The sequence below is a fragment of the Balaenoptera ricei genome, chromosome 9 (assembly GCF_028023285.1).
Source record: "Balaenoptera ricei isolate mBalRic1 chromosome 9, mBalRic1.hap2, whole genome shotgun sequence".
NCBI classification, from domain to species: Eukaryota; Metazoa; Chordata; class Mammalia; order Artiodactyla; family Balaenopteridae; genus Balaenoptera; species Balaenoptera ricei.
The window spans coordinates 52,127,556-52,141,824 of NC_082647.1; the positions used below are offsets into that span (position 1 = coordinate 52,127,556).

The 14,269-nt window shown below is 34.7% G+C and overlaps 1 protein-coding gene across 7 annotated transcripts in view; it reads right to left on the reverse strand.

The window, feature by feature from the left end:
- Positions 1-14,269, reverse strand: part of PALS2 (protein associated with LIN7 2, MAGUK p55 family member) — a 128,090-nt gene that overhangs the window by 17,870 nt on the left and 95,951 nt on the right. For 6 of the 7 annotated variants that reach the window (XM_059933765.1, XM_059933766.1, XM_059933768.1 and 3 more), the window contains 4 exons: positions 13,690-13,842; positions 12,426-12,653; positions 2,210-2,251; positions 598-729 (listed from right to left, as the gene is read on the reverse strand). In XM_059933765.1, the coding sequence (XP_059789748.1) occupies positions 598-729; positions 2,210-2,251; positions 12,426-12,653; positions 13,690-13,842 (555 nt within the window). The remainder of the gene's footprint in view (positions 1-597; positions 730-2,209; positions 2,252-12,425; positions 12,654-13,689; positions 13,843-14,269) is intronic. The other variant, XM_059933770.1, reaches the window with a different exon arrangement.

Sequence of the window (14,269 nt, forward strand, 5' to 3'; positions counted from 1 at the left end):
AAGACCATCACACATCTTCTGGAAAATGGATGGGGGAAAGACAGTGATAACACACATCCCTTTCCATACACACAGATTTCAATCCAAGACCAAACAACACGGATGATAAAGCAAGCCTTCATTTCTCAATTACTGAGAAGAGGTGGGCAAATGGATTTAAGACCTTAAGAAATTACGTTTTATTTGTCATGAATGTATACATAGAGGAGACAAGAGGAAGACTACTCTACCTATACAGTAAAAGACTCCTAGTTAAAAGGAACAAACACTAAAAAGGGATGACCCCCAAGTGAGTTGTTCCTACCCAATACTATATTTTACTGCAATCACATGTGGAAGAACTGACTGGTCTAGTCTCTAAACCAAAGGAAGAGCACCACAGGCTAGTTAATTCTGCATTTATTAACATCTACTCACAAATTCCCTCTCAATTTGGTCTTCTGTCCACAAAATTAGCAGCCATGAAGCAGGAGCTGTTCATGCAGGAAAAATCATTGGAACAAATGCTAATACCTTCTTCCTGAATATTCAGATATTGGCCAGATCTAAGATTAAAAATAAAAAGGCAGTTGAAGAAATTTTGAGAAGCATACTAACCTGCCACCAGTTTGGGTCTTCTCTGTTTACAATCTGAAGAATTTCTCCTTTTGAAAACTTCAATCCTGCTTCTTTGCAGGGTATCAGGTTATCATTGTATGGATTATAATCAAAATGACATTTCACAAATACCTAAAACACAGCACAATTAAAAATACTAGAGATGTATCATTTGTCACAGGATTTCTGAAATCTTTTTCAAAGCACTGTGATTTAATTGTAACTGACAATGTATTTAGTACTTCAACTAAGGAACTTGTTTTCCTTAAATAAGTATAAAATTATTAGAACATTAATAATTTGGTATCAGAGAAGAAAATAAGAAATAAACATTAGTACTACATTAAATTTTTGTTTCTATTTTTAACTTCTAATTGTAAATCAACGGAGTTTGACAATTGTTTTCTTCCATCATTCTTACACTTTCTCCCAATCTTTTCATGTGATTTTCCAACCAACACTGCGTAATTTTTATGCAAGTAAATACTACTTTCTAATTAACATCCTGAATTAATATATGCAGCTGATTTAAGGCATGTATTACAGATATAATAGGATTGACTTCTTAAAAGTTTCCTGAAGCAAAAATTAAATACTAAAAGTTCATATTAAAATCAGACCTGCAATATATTTATTAAACTTAAAAAACAACAAAATACAACCCACTTTCATCCCTGGTAATGACATATATTTTTAATCACACAGATTCACACTAGCCAAAATTAGTGTGGAAAATACTTTTCTGGAATCATCTTGCTTTGATGTAAACGATCAGCATTAAATTAATTGTAAGACAAATACTGAAAAAGCCTTGAAACTATTTTCCAATTTAAATTCATTTAACCACACAAATTTCCTTTAAATCTGTTTTATTAATAAAAGTATGTCAATTACCACTATTAGTTATGATCTCCAATATCCAAAATATTTAGTTTATTAATTTTAATTTGAATTCTAATTAAGTTAAGCATTTTCAGTATTTGATGGCAAGTTCAGAGCAATTACTTTAATACAGACTTTTTTCAGGCATATTTATAGAAATTCAAATTTTATCTGCTAAGAAACTGACTTAGTATTTATCAGCAGGTAAACTAGCAAGCAGGAAAGCACATAATTAGTCAAAATAACAATGTTATTTTTCTATTTATCATACTTCTATAAATATAACCAAACAAGATATTCAAATAACACAAGCAGATATATTACATTATTAGTGTACTAAAATGTAATGTGATGGATGCACATTAATTTAAAAATAACTTAATTTGGGAACATGACAAAATTTTAGTTACTTACAATTAGATGATTTTGATACAAAGCATCCAGAATATTTTCAATAACTTTTGAAAGGCTAAATATTAATGCTTAAAAAAAATCAGTAAGCCAATAATTTTTTTCCTGATATACAATTTTAGAAATATCTCAAAGGCAAGCATACAAACAATATTAAGATCGCTAAAATGTGACAATTGGCTAACTTGAAAATGGCATGCAGCTCAATGTTTTGGCAATGGAAAAAACCCAAAATGATTAAGTGTAATTAAGGTAAATGTAGCTGGCTGATAAGACAGAAAAACAGAGTAGCAGAGAATGTCCTGGAATGACATCGTACCTGACGGACGTGTGATGGACGCCTCTCCATACTGACGCAACGCTAAAAATACATTTTTGATGCATAAATAAAGCCAGACTTTAAACTGATAATAAATTAACAAAATACAAACAAACTACTGGCCCATTTTTACTTCACTCATTTGGTAAACCAACTACTTCCCTAATTAATTGTCCATAGGCTATAACACCTGAAAATGATAGAAGCAAAAGAGGTGTTTGAGATGAGGCAGAGAAGAAGGATGGATATGCAAAGTTGTAAAAATACTTGGATACTCCTTACTTTTCAAGAAAGCTGCACTGAAGTAATAGTAAGAGGATCCTGTCATCTAACCATGAATGTGTTTATTATTCTTATCTGTGGGACAGAATATATTTTGTAACAAAAGGCTCAGACTTTCTGAGTTAGTCCAAGTTTCAAATATTCATTTCCCTACTCTCATCAAATTGTTCTGGAAATGTCATTATTTGTCAAACAAACCACATCTCTCCAATGTAAAAGATTTCTGGAAGAAGCAATTTTATTTTTTCATTAACCAAATTAGTTTTGGAACATTACTCTCAAGCTCAAAAACTCAGATTAAACTAGTTTTACTCTGAACTTTGAAAATTTGTCTGAAAAATCAATGAACCCAACCTTTGATCTAAACATTTTGTAATGACCTTTAAATCACAGAGTTTTGACTAGATTTAGTATAATTGTATTTTATTAAGTACATTTTAAAGTGTTTCATTAATAGGCTATGGATGTTAACTGTTCATTGGTTATTAAGAAGTTACTAAATACAACCTGCTAATATATTTCAATCTCATATTCTTATCTCTAACAGAACTGAATAACCAACAATCTAAAGTAGAAGGAAGAGAAAAAAGAAAGTACTGGCTTTTAAACACAGGAGGAGATGTTAACCTCATTCAGAGTAGAAATACAAATTAAAACTATATTATAATAACATTTCCTTCCTGTCACATTAGCAGGAATCCAAATATTTGATAACATTCTGTAGATAGGAAAATGCCTACTGGCCCATAGTCCTAACAGGTTGGTGGAAGAACTGGTTTAATCCCTTGGGAGGACAATGCAGCAAAGCTATCAAAATTATAAATGCAAAAAAACCTCTGACCTAGTAATCCACCTCTGGGAATGTGTTCAACAGCAGTGTTACTCAGATATATGCAAAATGACTTACGTAGAAGACTATTAACTATTGAATATGTCCTAATCACAAAAGATTGGAAGCAATCTTAACTGTTTAACAACAGGGAGTGAGGACTAGACTGGTAGTAGATTAGAAGGGAGATTTCAGCTGAATACATATTCCTATTTCTTGACTTCTAGAACCATGGGAATGATTCACCTATTCAAAAATTAAATTCTTATGGTAATGAAAGTAGAGATAAAATGACTCCCACTTCTGACTAAGACAAGTAACAAGGACCCACCCTCTAACCTCAAACAACTAAAATACTGGACAAAACATATGAAATGTTTGTCAAGACATCAGACAACAAAGACAGTGATCCCTAAAAACTGGAAATAAACAAGATGAACTATACAATTGCCCCAATTAACTGCACAGAAAAAGTTTCCAGGTTGTAACCCAGGAAGGGGGACTCTAGGTAGAGCCTGGTGGTCTCCAAGTTGAGGAGATGAGCTGAGAGACAGGGAGATCAAGGGGGTTACAGTGCACAGAACAGAGTGACAGTGAGGAAAGAGTTACACAGAGAAAGGGCTCAAGAACTAGAGGACTCCCTCCAGCGTTCAGCTGAATACTCATCAGTGCACGTCATGAGTACGATCAGGTAAAGAATCAGCATTATGGGGAACAATATCAGGAGGTCATGCAGGGTCAGAAATAGTTCCTGTTATCACCAGTGTGAGTGGAAAAACCTCATAATTCATGAAGCATTCAGTATTCGGAAGGGTTCTGCCCTAGACTTAATCCTACTCTGGTTGCACCTAACAAAGCTTAAAAAAGCACAATCTGAAAGGATCTAACTGCTCCCACATAATGTAACTATCCTAGAACAAAACCTGAGAATATTTCTAAGAATACAAAAATATCCAGCACTCAGCAAGGTAAAATTCATATCTGGCAGCCAATCAAAAATAACCAGACATGCAAATAAGCAGGAAAATACAACCTAAAATATGGAGAAAAATGAACCAATTAAGAGTGACCCGGTACAGGCACTATGGAGAACAGTATGGAGGTTCCTTAAAAAACTAAAAATAGAACTACCATACGACCCAGCAATCCCACTACTGGGCAGATACCCTGAGAAAACCATAATTCAAAAAGAGTCATGTACCAAAATGTTCATTGCAGCTCTATTTACAATAGCCAGGACATGGAAGCAACCTAAGTGTCCATCATTGGATGAATGGATAAAGAAGATGTGGCACATATATACAATGGAATATTACTCAGCCATAAAAAGAAATGAAATGGAGGTATTTGTAGTGAGGTGGATGGAGTTAGAGTCTGTCATACAGAGTGAAGTAAGTCAGAAAGAGAAAAACAAATACAGTATGCTAACACATATATATGGAATCTAAGAAAAAAAAAAAAAAAGGTCATGAAGAACCTAGTGGCAAGATGGGAATAAAGACACAGACCTACTAGAGAATGGACTTGAGGATATGGGGAGGGGGAAGGGTAAGATGTGACTAAGTGAGAGAGTGGCATGGACATATATACACTACCAAACGTAAAATAGATAGCTAGTGGGAAGCAACCACATAGCACAGGGAGATCAGCTCTGTGCTCTGTGACCACCTAGAGGGGTGGGATAGGGAGGGTGGGAGGGAGGGAGATGCAAGAGGGAAGAGATATGGGAACATATGTATATGTATAACTGATTCACTTTGTTATAAAGCAGAAACTAACACACCATTGTAAAGCAATTATACTCCAATAAAGATGTTAAAAAAAAAAAAAAAAAGTGACCCGGAAATGACAAATGGGACTGATTTAGTAGGCAAGGACATTAAAATAGTTATTTTTAACTTTACATATTGTAGTCATATGTTCAGGAAGCTGGAGGAAGGATTCGGCATGTTAGGTAGAAACACGGCAGATATAAAAAGATTCCATTCAAATTTCTAGAGATGAAAACAAAAATATCTGAGATGAAGAGTACACTGGATATGATAAACAGATTAGACATTTTAGAAAAAATAAATAAATTTGAAGACAAAGCAATAGAAGCTGTCCGACATGAAAAAGTGGGAGAAAACAAGACTGAATAAATGAAAAGAGTATCAGTGAGCTATGGGACAACTCCAAGGAGCCTAACATGTATAACTGGTGTCACCAAAGGACAGGAGTAACAGAGGAACAGAAAAGATATTCCAAGTAATAACAATCAAAAAAATTCCAAATCTAATGAAAGAGTCTTTTTAACAACGGAAGCTGGAAAAACTGGATACCTACATGCAAAAACAAAAACCCCAAACCAACGCTTTGATCCATATCCTATACCCAATATAAAAACGCAGTGTAAATGGATCACAGAGCCAGATGCAGAGTATACAACTATAAAACTTTTAGAAGAAAATATAGGAAAAAATCTTTATAACCATGTGTTGTACAAAGATTTTTTCACACAGAACAAAAGCATGATCCATAAAAAAAAAAATGGACAAATTAGACTTCATCAAAATTAAGAACGTCTGCTCTTTGTATTACAGTGTTAAGAGAATGAAGACAAGCCCCTTCTCACTTGGAGAAAATCTCTGTAAATCATAATTTCGGTAAAGTACTTGTATCAAGACATAAAGAACTCCCAAAGCTAAATAATAAGGAAAAAAACAACTCAATAAAAAATGGATGAAAGATTTGAAGACATCACCAAAGTAGTCATAAGCATGGCAAATAAGCACATGAAAAGATGCTCAATATTAGCAGTCATTAGGGAAATGCAAATTAAAATCATGATGAGACACCATGACACACCTATTAGAATGGCTAAAATTATAAAGACTGACCATACCAAATGCTGGGGAAGATGTACAGTAATTGCAACTTTCCTATAGTGCTGGTGGGAATGTAATTAGTACAACCACTTTTGAAAACAGTATGGCCATTTCTTTACAAGTTCAACATATACCTACCAAATGACCCAGTACTTCAACTCTTAGGTATTTACCTGAGGGACTTACATGTAAATGTCCATAGCATCTTTATTTATAATAGCCCCAAACTGGAAACAACAAAAATGTTCATTAGCCAGTTAATGGATAATCAAACTGTGGTACAGCCATGCAATGGAATACTACTTGTTAATAAAAAGGAATCAACTACTGATACACATAAAAACATGGATAAATCCCCAAATAATTAAGCTGAGTGAAAGAAGTCAGATTAAAAAAAAAGCAAAATCAAAGGATTCATGTTGTATGAATCCATTTATATAAAAATATAGAAAATGTAAACTAATTTATAGTGACAGAAAGAAGAGCAGTACTTGCCTGGCATGAAGGTTGGGCTGGGGGTAAGGAGCAGGAGGGAAGGATTACAGTGGACCCAAGAAAACTTCTGGGGGTGATAGATACGTTCACTGTCTCAACTGTGTTGAGGGTTTCATGGGTACATAATAGATATGTCCACATTTATTAACTGTATGCTTTAAGTATATGCTATTTATAAAAATTTTACCTCAAAGATACCTTTAAAAAGTAAAGCTAAAAATAGGCAAAGTACTGACAAAGTAAAATATTGCACAGGAGTATGCCATGCCTATGCAAAGGATAATAATTAGCAGAAGAAGAAAAATCATCAAATGGATGAAAGGCTGGAGAAACATCTCCAATCATGACCTTTGTCGTAAATCAGAAGGAGGCTGGTAATTCGTTTGGGAATGTGCTGGCTGAACATGGTACAAGTGCTGCGTACACACTCTCAGTCTCAAGCCATAGTCTCAGGTCCACCTGAGTTTACACATCAGAGTAAGTGACAAGGTAGTGAATGCAGTGATCAGAGTTGCTAAGAAGTTCTCTACAATAATAACAGATAATTAAGGGAGAATGTTATTTTTCTAAAGATTTTCAAAGTGTATGAACTCAGCCTATTCAAATGCACACTCACAAACAACATATTTTGAGATCAGCAAGGAAACTAGATTATATATTTGGTTTAAAAAGCTTTCAGGGGCAGTTCACACTTCTGTATGGTAAATAACCATACGTGGGCCACAAGTTTAAGCTTCTGTTAGTTAAAAAAAAAAAATTTTTTTTAATTTATTAACCTGGCTGCTCTGAAATCATACTACTAATAATTCTTAATTTACATTACACTTGAGTCATTAGTTCATGCAAGGCCTGCTTTTATTTTTTTATTTTGTTAGTTTTAACAATATAATAAAAGCCATGAGCTTGCCACTCAAAGCACAGGCTAGAAACCTACATGGTCCTCCTGCCCACATTCCATTCCATCCCACCACCCTCGCTTCCCCAACAATGAAGGTAACCCTCATCCTGCATCTTGTGTCCACAAACTCCTTGCTTTCCTTTTGGTATAGTTTTATTAAACCTATATGTAATCTGTAAAAGTATATATATCTAGTTATTTAAAACTTAAAAAAGATAGTATCATGCTCTGTGCATGTACTCTTTTGGGGAACTGACATGCTTGTTAACATGTTTCTAGCTGTACATATTGCTCTAAGAAATTACGTGTCTTAGTATACGTAAACATTCAACCCTAATAATGCTAAACCTTTTTCCTCCCAATGTGGTTATACCAATTTGCACTGCCACCAGCAATGTAGAAGAAATACTCTATATTCACAGTTACATTTTTTGCCAACTGAATGTTATAAAATGGTATCTCACATTGTGATTTTTAATATCTCTTCATATGTTTACTGACCACGTATCCCCTTTTACTTGATTTGTGTATGTAGAGTTTCATATATTATCCCTGTGAATAACCAGTTTCATTCATTGAATAGTCTTTCTCACTGAAAGACATATCATCTCCGTCAGATATCTAAGAAATATATGTGTGTAGGTCTCTTTCTGAACTCTCTCTTCCACTGTTCATTCTGTCTAGTCCTAAGCCAATAATATCACGTATCTTAATTCCTACACATTAATAATAAGCCCCTCTTCCTGCTTTTCTGCCTCAAAAGTGTCTTGGCTATGCATCTTATCAAATACCATGAAAAACCTTATTGAAATTTTCACTGGAATTTAACTGAATCTACAAGTCAATTTAAGGAAAACTGATATCTTCATAATATTGTCTTCCTGTCCATGAACATGATATATCTGTTTACTTAGATCTTACTAATTTTTTGTGCATAGAGGTCTCGAATATTTTTGTCAGATTTATTCCTAGACATAAATGTGACATTCTCTGACTCTACTGTAAATGTCCTAGTTAATTTCTAGATGTTTACTTACGGCATATAGAAATGCAACTGACTTTTGTATATTAATCTTATTTTCAAGTATCTTGCTAAATGATTTCTAATAATTTATAGTTGGGGGGGTTTCAAATAAAAAATCTTACTATTTGAAAATAATATTTTATTTTCTCCTTTACAAGTCTTTTGCTTCCATAATTAATTTATTTTTGTCTTCATGCGCTTATGGAACTTTCCATAAAATATTGAACATAAGTGCCGCTAATGAACATCCTTCTCTAGTTCTGAATTTTTTTTAACGAAGCAATGACTTTATTAATCCTTGTTTTAAAACTTTATGTTCTGGTTTCTTTGGCTTAATTAACTGCAAAATAAATAACTGTATAAACAATAATTTAAAAAGCAGCAGTGTCCAAGAGCCTCAGAATTTAAAATATTACAGGTTTCGATATTTCACTATATCCTAAACAAAATTTTTTAGGAGTCAAAATTCTTGAAGTTTCATTTTTCTTTTTTTAAAGAAGTGGTCAATTCCCTTTGCTTCACTGTTGGAAGCCTCATCAAAATTCTGAACAAGATCACCCTCCTCCCCAGTAGCAAGTGGAGCTTTTCCATCCAGCTTATGCCAGGATCTTGAAAACTTGCTGACACCAAGCTGGTCTAAGATTGGGGTGACCTTTCTGTCAAGGGCTTTGTCTCAGCATGGCTGGTAACGGTGAAAGTGTTTGCTGCCAGAGACCTCTGAGTGTTAGGACTGTTAAGGTGGATCATCACTCCCTGGTTTGCAAATATATTTACCTCTTTAAAAGTCAGAGATACTGTTTATTCCTAGTTTCTTTAAGGAGAACTGAAGATTTTTTATCATCTGTTATAACAGATATTTGTAATATCATCTGTTAATCTATATATCATCTAAGGGTGGTTCCTTTTTACTCTCACAATTATGCCTGAAGTTTGGCAAGTTTCTCTTGGTTTATGGTGGGTTTTTCTCATCTTAGGGTGGAAACTGGGCTTCACAGGGGCCTGGGGTTGGCACTCAAGTAGTCTCAGGCAGACCAGCTTAGACTCCAGTTCCTGATTTTAAAGAGGAATGCTTCTAACAGTCAACTATTGAGAATAATGTTTTAGGTTTTTTAATAAAAAAAAATAAGGTTAAGGAGGTTCTTTCCTGTTCCTAATTTACTAATCTTTTAAAAAAAAATCATAAGTATTGAATTTTATCAAATTCTCTACTGATATTTTTCTCCTTTAATCTGTTAATGTGTTTGGTTACATATATGGATTTTCTAACATGAAACCATCCTAGCATACATGGGATAAATCCAACTTGGACATGTTATAGTATCTTTTTTATATATTGTTAAATTTCATTTGCTAATATATTACTGAGAATTCTTACATGTATATCCTTGAGTGAAATAAAACTGTAATTTCTTTTCATAACATTTTTTGCACCTGGGTCATAATGGCCTCAAAGAGAGAATTCCCATCAGTTTGGCCTTAAATAAAGAAATGGAATTTTAAACAGCCTTTGGAAACCCAACATACATGTAAGTTGGAGAACTTCAGAATTAGCTGCAACTTCTAACCCATCCTGGTCTTCAAATTAAAAATATAGATTCTTAGGTCTCATGAAAGATTTTGGATTTTTAGTAAGCACCTCAAATGTTACTGATAAAGATGATCCACTGACCATGCTTTGAAAAACAGCACCCTGGTAATGCAGACCTCCTGGCTTCCATCTGCTCTCACGGCAATAAGAGAAAGAGTTAAGACAGGCCCAACAGGACTACATGGTGGAGCTTCCAGTGAGTGAAAGAGGGGCAGAGCTGGAAAGGCTGAAAGCTCTTGATTCCCATTAGTCTCTCTTAGTAAGAGGACCACAGTGTGCCCAGGACAGTCGTATTCCAGCATAATTGGTAATCATTCCCCCTCTCACTTTAAAAATGTCCCAGTTGGGCTGTGTTTTCTCTCTCCTGTTGGAAGGCTTCAGGTTAGAGTCTTCTTTTTTATGGTAAGATAGGTCTGAGACTGCCTCAGGCTTGGATGGAAGGCCTCTCCTTCCCCATTTCAATGCCCTCTCCCAGTTCTGAAGGCTACATAAAAAGCAGCGTTTGAGAAGGCACAGGACGGACAAAAATGTATGCCTAAGATAGGGCTAAATACCCTTGCATTTCACATCATTCAGACCATTCACCAGGTGCAGAATCTACAAAGGAATTTGGGCCAAAGCCCTAGCTACTAATATCACAAAAATTACTTCTTCCCATAAAAGTCCATCATAGCCATGGTGAGCTGGTAGGAATTCTGAAGTGTGAACCACAGGGGAAAAAAAAAATGTTTCTAACTATCACAACTAACATATAATTTAAAAATAAATACATAAATCTTAAGTTCTACTTTTCCAATCTACTCAGGTGTCAACGGAGGAAAAAAGGTAGTCTGAGAGGTACTAGTTATTTAAAATGTCTAATTTCTAACACCAGTTCTTTCATGATTCTTTTCCTTGAAGACAAGGTCTCTACCCTTCATTTGAACCAAAGTTCACTATAAGCCTCTGTATTTTCAGAAATCCAATTTACATACTAAAATTCATGACTGACTATGCTTATCCTCCAAAGAATATAAAGCAGGTATTCAACACACATTATTTCAAAGAATTGTATAGAAATATAAACTAGTATTTTAAATTATATTATCAATATTAAAATAAAATATACTGGCAGTATCTTATGTAAAAGACCTATAATTTTACTCACACATGAAACAATAAATTTATGGAATAAACCTGAATAATTAAAGGCATCTAAAACATTGATAGATATTTCCTATGTCCTCAGTACCTAGATTCAAAAACCCTCTCCTCAGTTCCAACATGCTTATTACCATAATTGTCAACTGCTCCTTTACCATCACTTTATTACTTTTTCCTTCTTTACCATTTCTTTACAATCACACCACCACCACCTCATCGCCACCATCACAACAATAGCAGCAGCTACTTGCTGAGCACTCAGGATGTGCCAGGTGCTGCTGTGAGAGCTTAATGTGAATTAACTCATTTGATCCTTACAACAATCTTTTAAGAAAAGAAATATCCCAACTATATAGACGAGAAAACAAAGCACAGAGAGCATAATCTAGTAAGCGGTGGCACAGGTATCTGAACCAAAGCAGTCGTCACAGCCTTCCATTAGAGTTGCCTTTCACAAATCACCCCACACCTTCAAAAATCTGCTTCCTGACTACACGATCTCATCTCTCTCCTTTTTGAAATTCACTCAACATAGTGAGGTTAGATGATCACTGTCATTAAAACATTCCTCTGCTTAATAATCTATTTTACCTAAAAATTAGTTACAAAATGTAGATCAAATGCGTACAAATCAGGTGTTCAAGATTCTTTTCATTTTGGACCCATCCTCTCTCTCTGGCCTCATTCTCTATTTAGCCCATCCCAGGAACACTAAGCTAGAGGTGATCAGGAGTACATGCTTATTTTCTCACACAGCCTGGAACATAACAGGTGTCAAAAATGTTTGCTAGATTAATGACTAAAAGGCTTTATGGTTTTTCTCATACCTAGCTGTATGTTACTGAAATGCTAGGGTTCATGGTGTTCACAAAGAGATTTCTTTCCTAATTCCTTTTGAATAGTAAGATGATATTGTTTAAAAATCCAAAAATTCACCCATGACGAAATAAGGCACTTTAGAACAATTAAACCAGATAGTTTTTTCTCTTCTCTTCTCTTTAGCAAAAAAGTAGCAACTGGTGGCTCTACCCTACAGTGTGATTAAAGAAATAAAAGCATTCTTAATATTAGCAAGAATTTTATTACTAACCTGTTGAGGAATAATGGTATCTCTATAGCTTGGTAAAATTTTCAGGGTGACACTTCCACTAATATTTTTCAGTAATTCTTGTAATTCCTTTGGATTGTTTCCAACCTCATGGCCATTGACTTCTTTAATGATATCTCCCACATGAAGCAGACCCTGTCGATCTATCATCCCTCCATGAAGAATTCGGGCAATTACCAGATCATTATTTTCAACCCTAAATGTTACACCCTAAAGGAAATAAGGAATGGAATTATTGATTTTAGGTTGTTAGGAAGAAATCTTAAATAGTCATGAACATGTATGTATAAGAAAATAATTCCAAAAGTAGGTAAGTGAATCATTCCTACTTTTCCCATGTTCTCTCCTGACTCAATACTCCAATCTCATTAAACCACGTGCAACTGTGACAACATATACCAGGGGTCCATGGCCTGTTAGGAACCGGGCCGCTCAGCAGGAGGTGAGTGGCGGGTGAGGGAGCAAAGTTTCATCTGCCGCTCTCCATCGCTCACATTAGCGCCTGAACCATCCCCCCCAACCCCATGGAAACACTGTCTTCCACAAAACCAGTCCCTGGTGCCAAAAAGGGTGGGGACCGCTGACATATACCATCCCTTAAAAAAGGACTTCCATGGTAAGGGTAACTTTGAAAATGAAACATATCTTAGGTTGCATTCCACAGGATAAAAGGAAGCTTGAAGGAGCAAGAAAACGTATTTGTGCATTCTGATGGCCTTCTTCCCGGCTTTTCTCATTTTTCCACTTCACTGTTCTTATAGTCAGAGCCCAGAAATAATCATGTCAGCAGGAACTTGTCAACTTCATTACTTATAGCATCCTATCAATGTTTTCAATTTTTGTTAATTAATTTTTATTGGAGTATAGTATAGTCACTTGAATTTTTCATAACAACCTTCTTCTGTGTTTTGATACTACAATTAGCAAGCAACCTGAGTTTACTTCTTCAAAGGGTATAGGAAAAAAATAGTTATCTTTTGAAATTTTTGCTACTCATCGGCAAACTTCTTCTCGCCTCTACTTCAGTTTAACTTTTAATTTTGGTTTAATTTTGCATGCTAAATCAAGTTGAGAGACAACAGCTGTGTATTTTATACACAGGTCAAAAAAGACTGATAAAACAAACATGAATAAAGTTTTCATAATGATACTAATTATGGAAGAGAGAAAAAATGAGATAGAGTAGTGACTCAGCCACAAGTATGTCAGATTTCAGATTTAAGAGGGCACTGACTTATCAACTCACCAGTGGTTCCCCAGCTCTTTTGTGAATACCAAGAATACGAATGGCATCTACTGGTAATAACTGATTATTGATAGAAGAATTATTCATTTCTGGGCTTGATGGAGGTGACTCATAACACTTCGATGCCACAATATCATGGGCCTCCAAGAGTGACTAGAAGGATTCAAAACAGCCTGTGGTTATTAATTACAGATGGAATACAGATGGAATAAGTTATTAAAAATAACTTAGTTCATTATCCCAGTAGAGTACTAAAAATTTCACGAAAGGCACAATTATTAAATTCCCAAATATGAGTTAAATCAAGTATATACAGAATCTTTTTATGACATATAAGCATGTATCATTTTACTTATTATCAAACAATATTGTATTCCTTGTTTTAAAAGATCTGAAGAGACTGATAGAGTTTTGTAACTTTTTTTTAAAGCCTTATGTTTAACGGAAACTGAACCTAGATGTCCAAGTGTGATGCAATAGAGGCACTGAATTTCATTGCCACCACTGTCATCACCATCACTCAATATTTATCAATTCCTATTTATTAGTTATCATACAAATTCAAATGGCAAGGACCGTA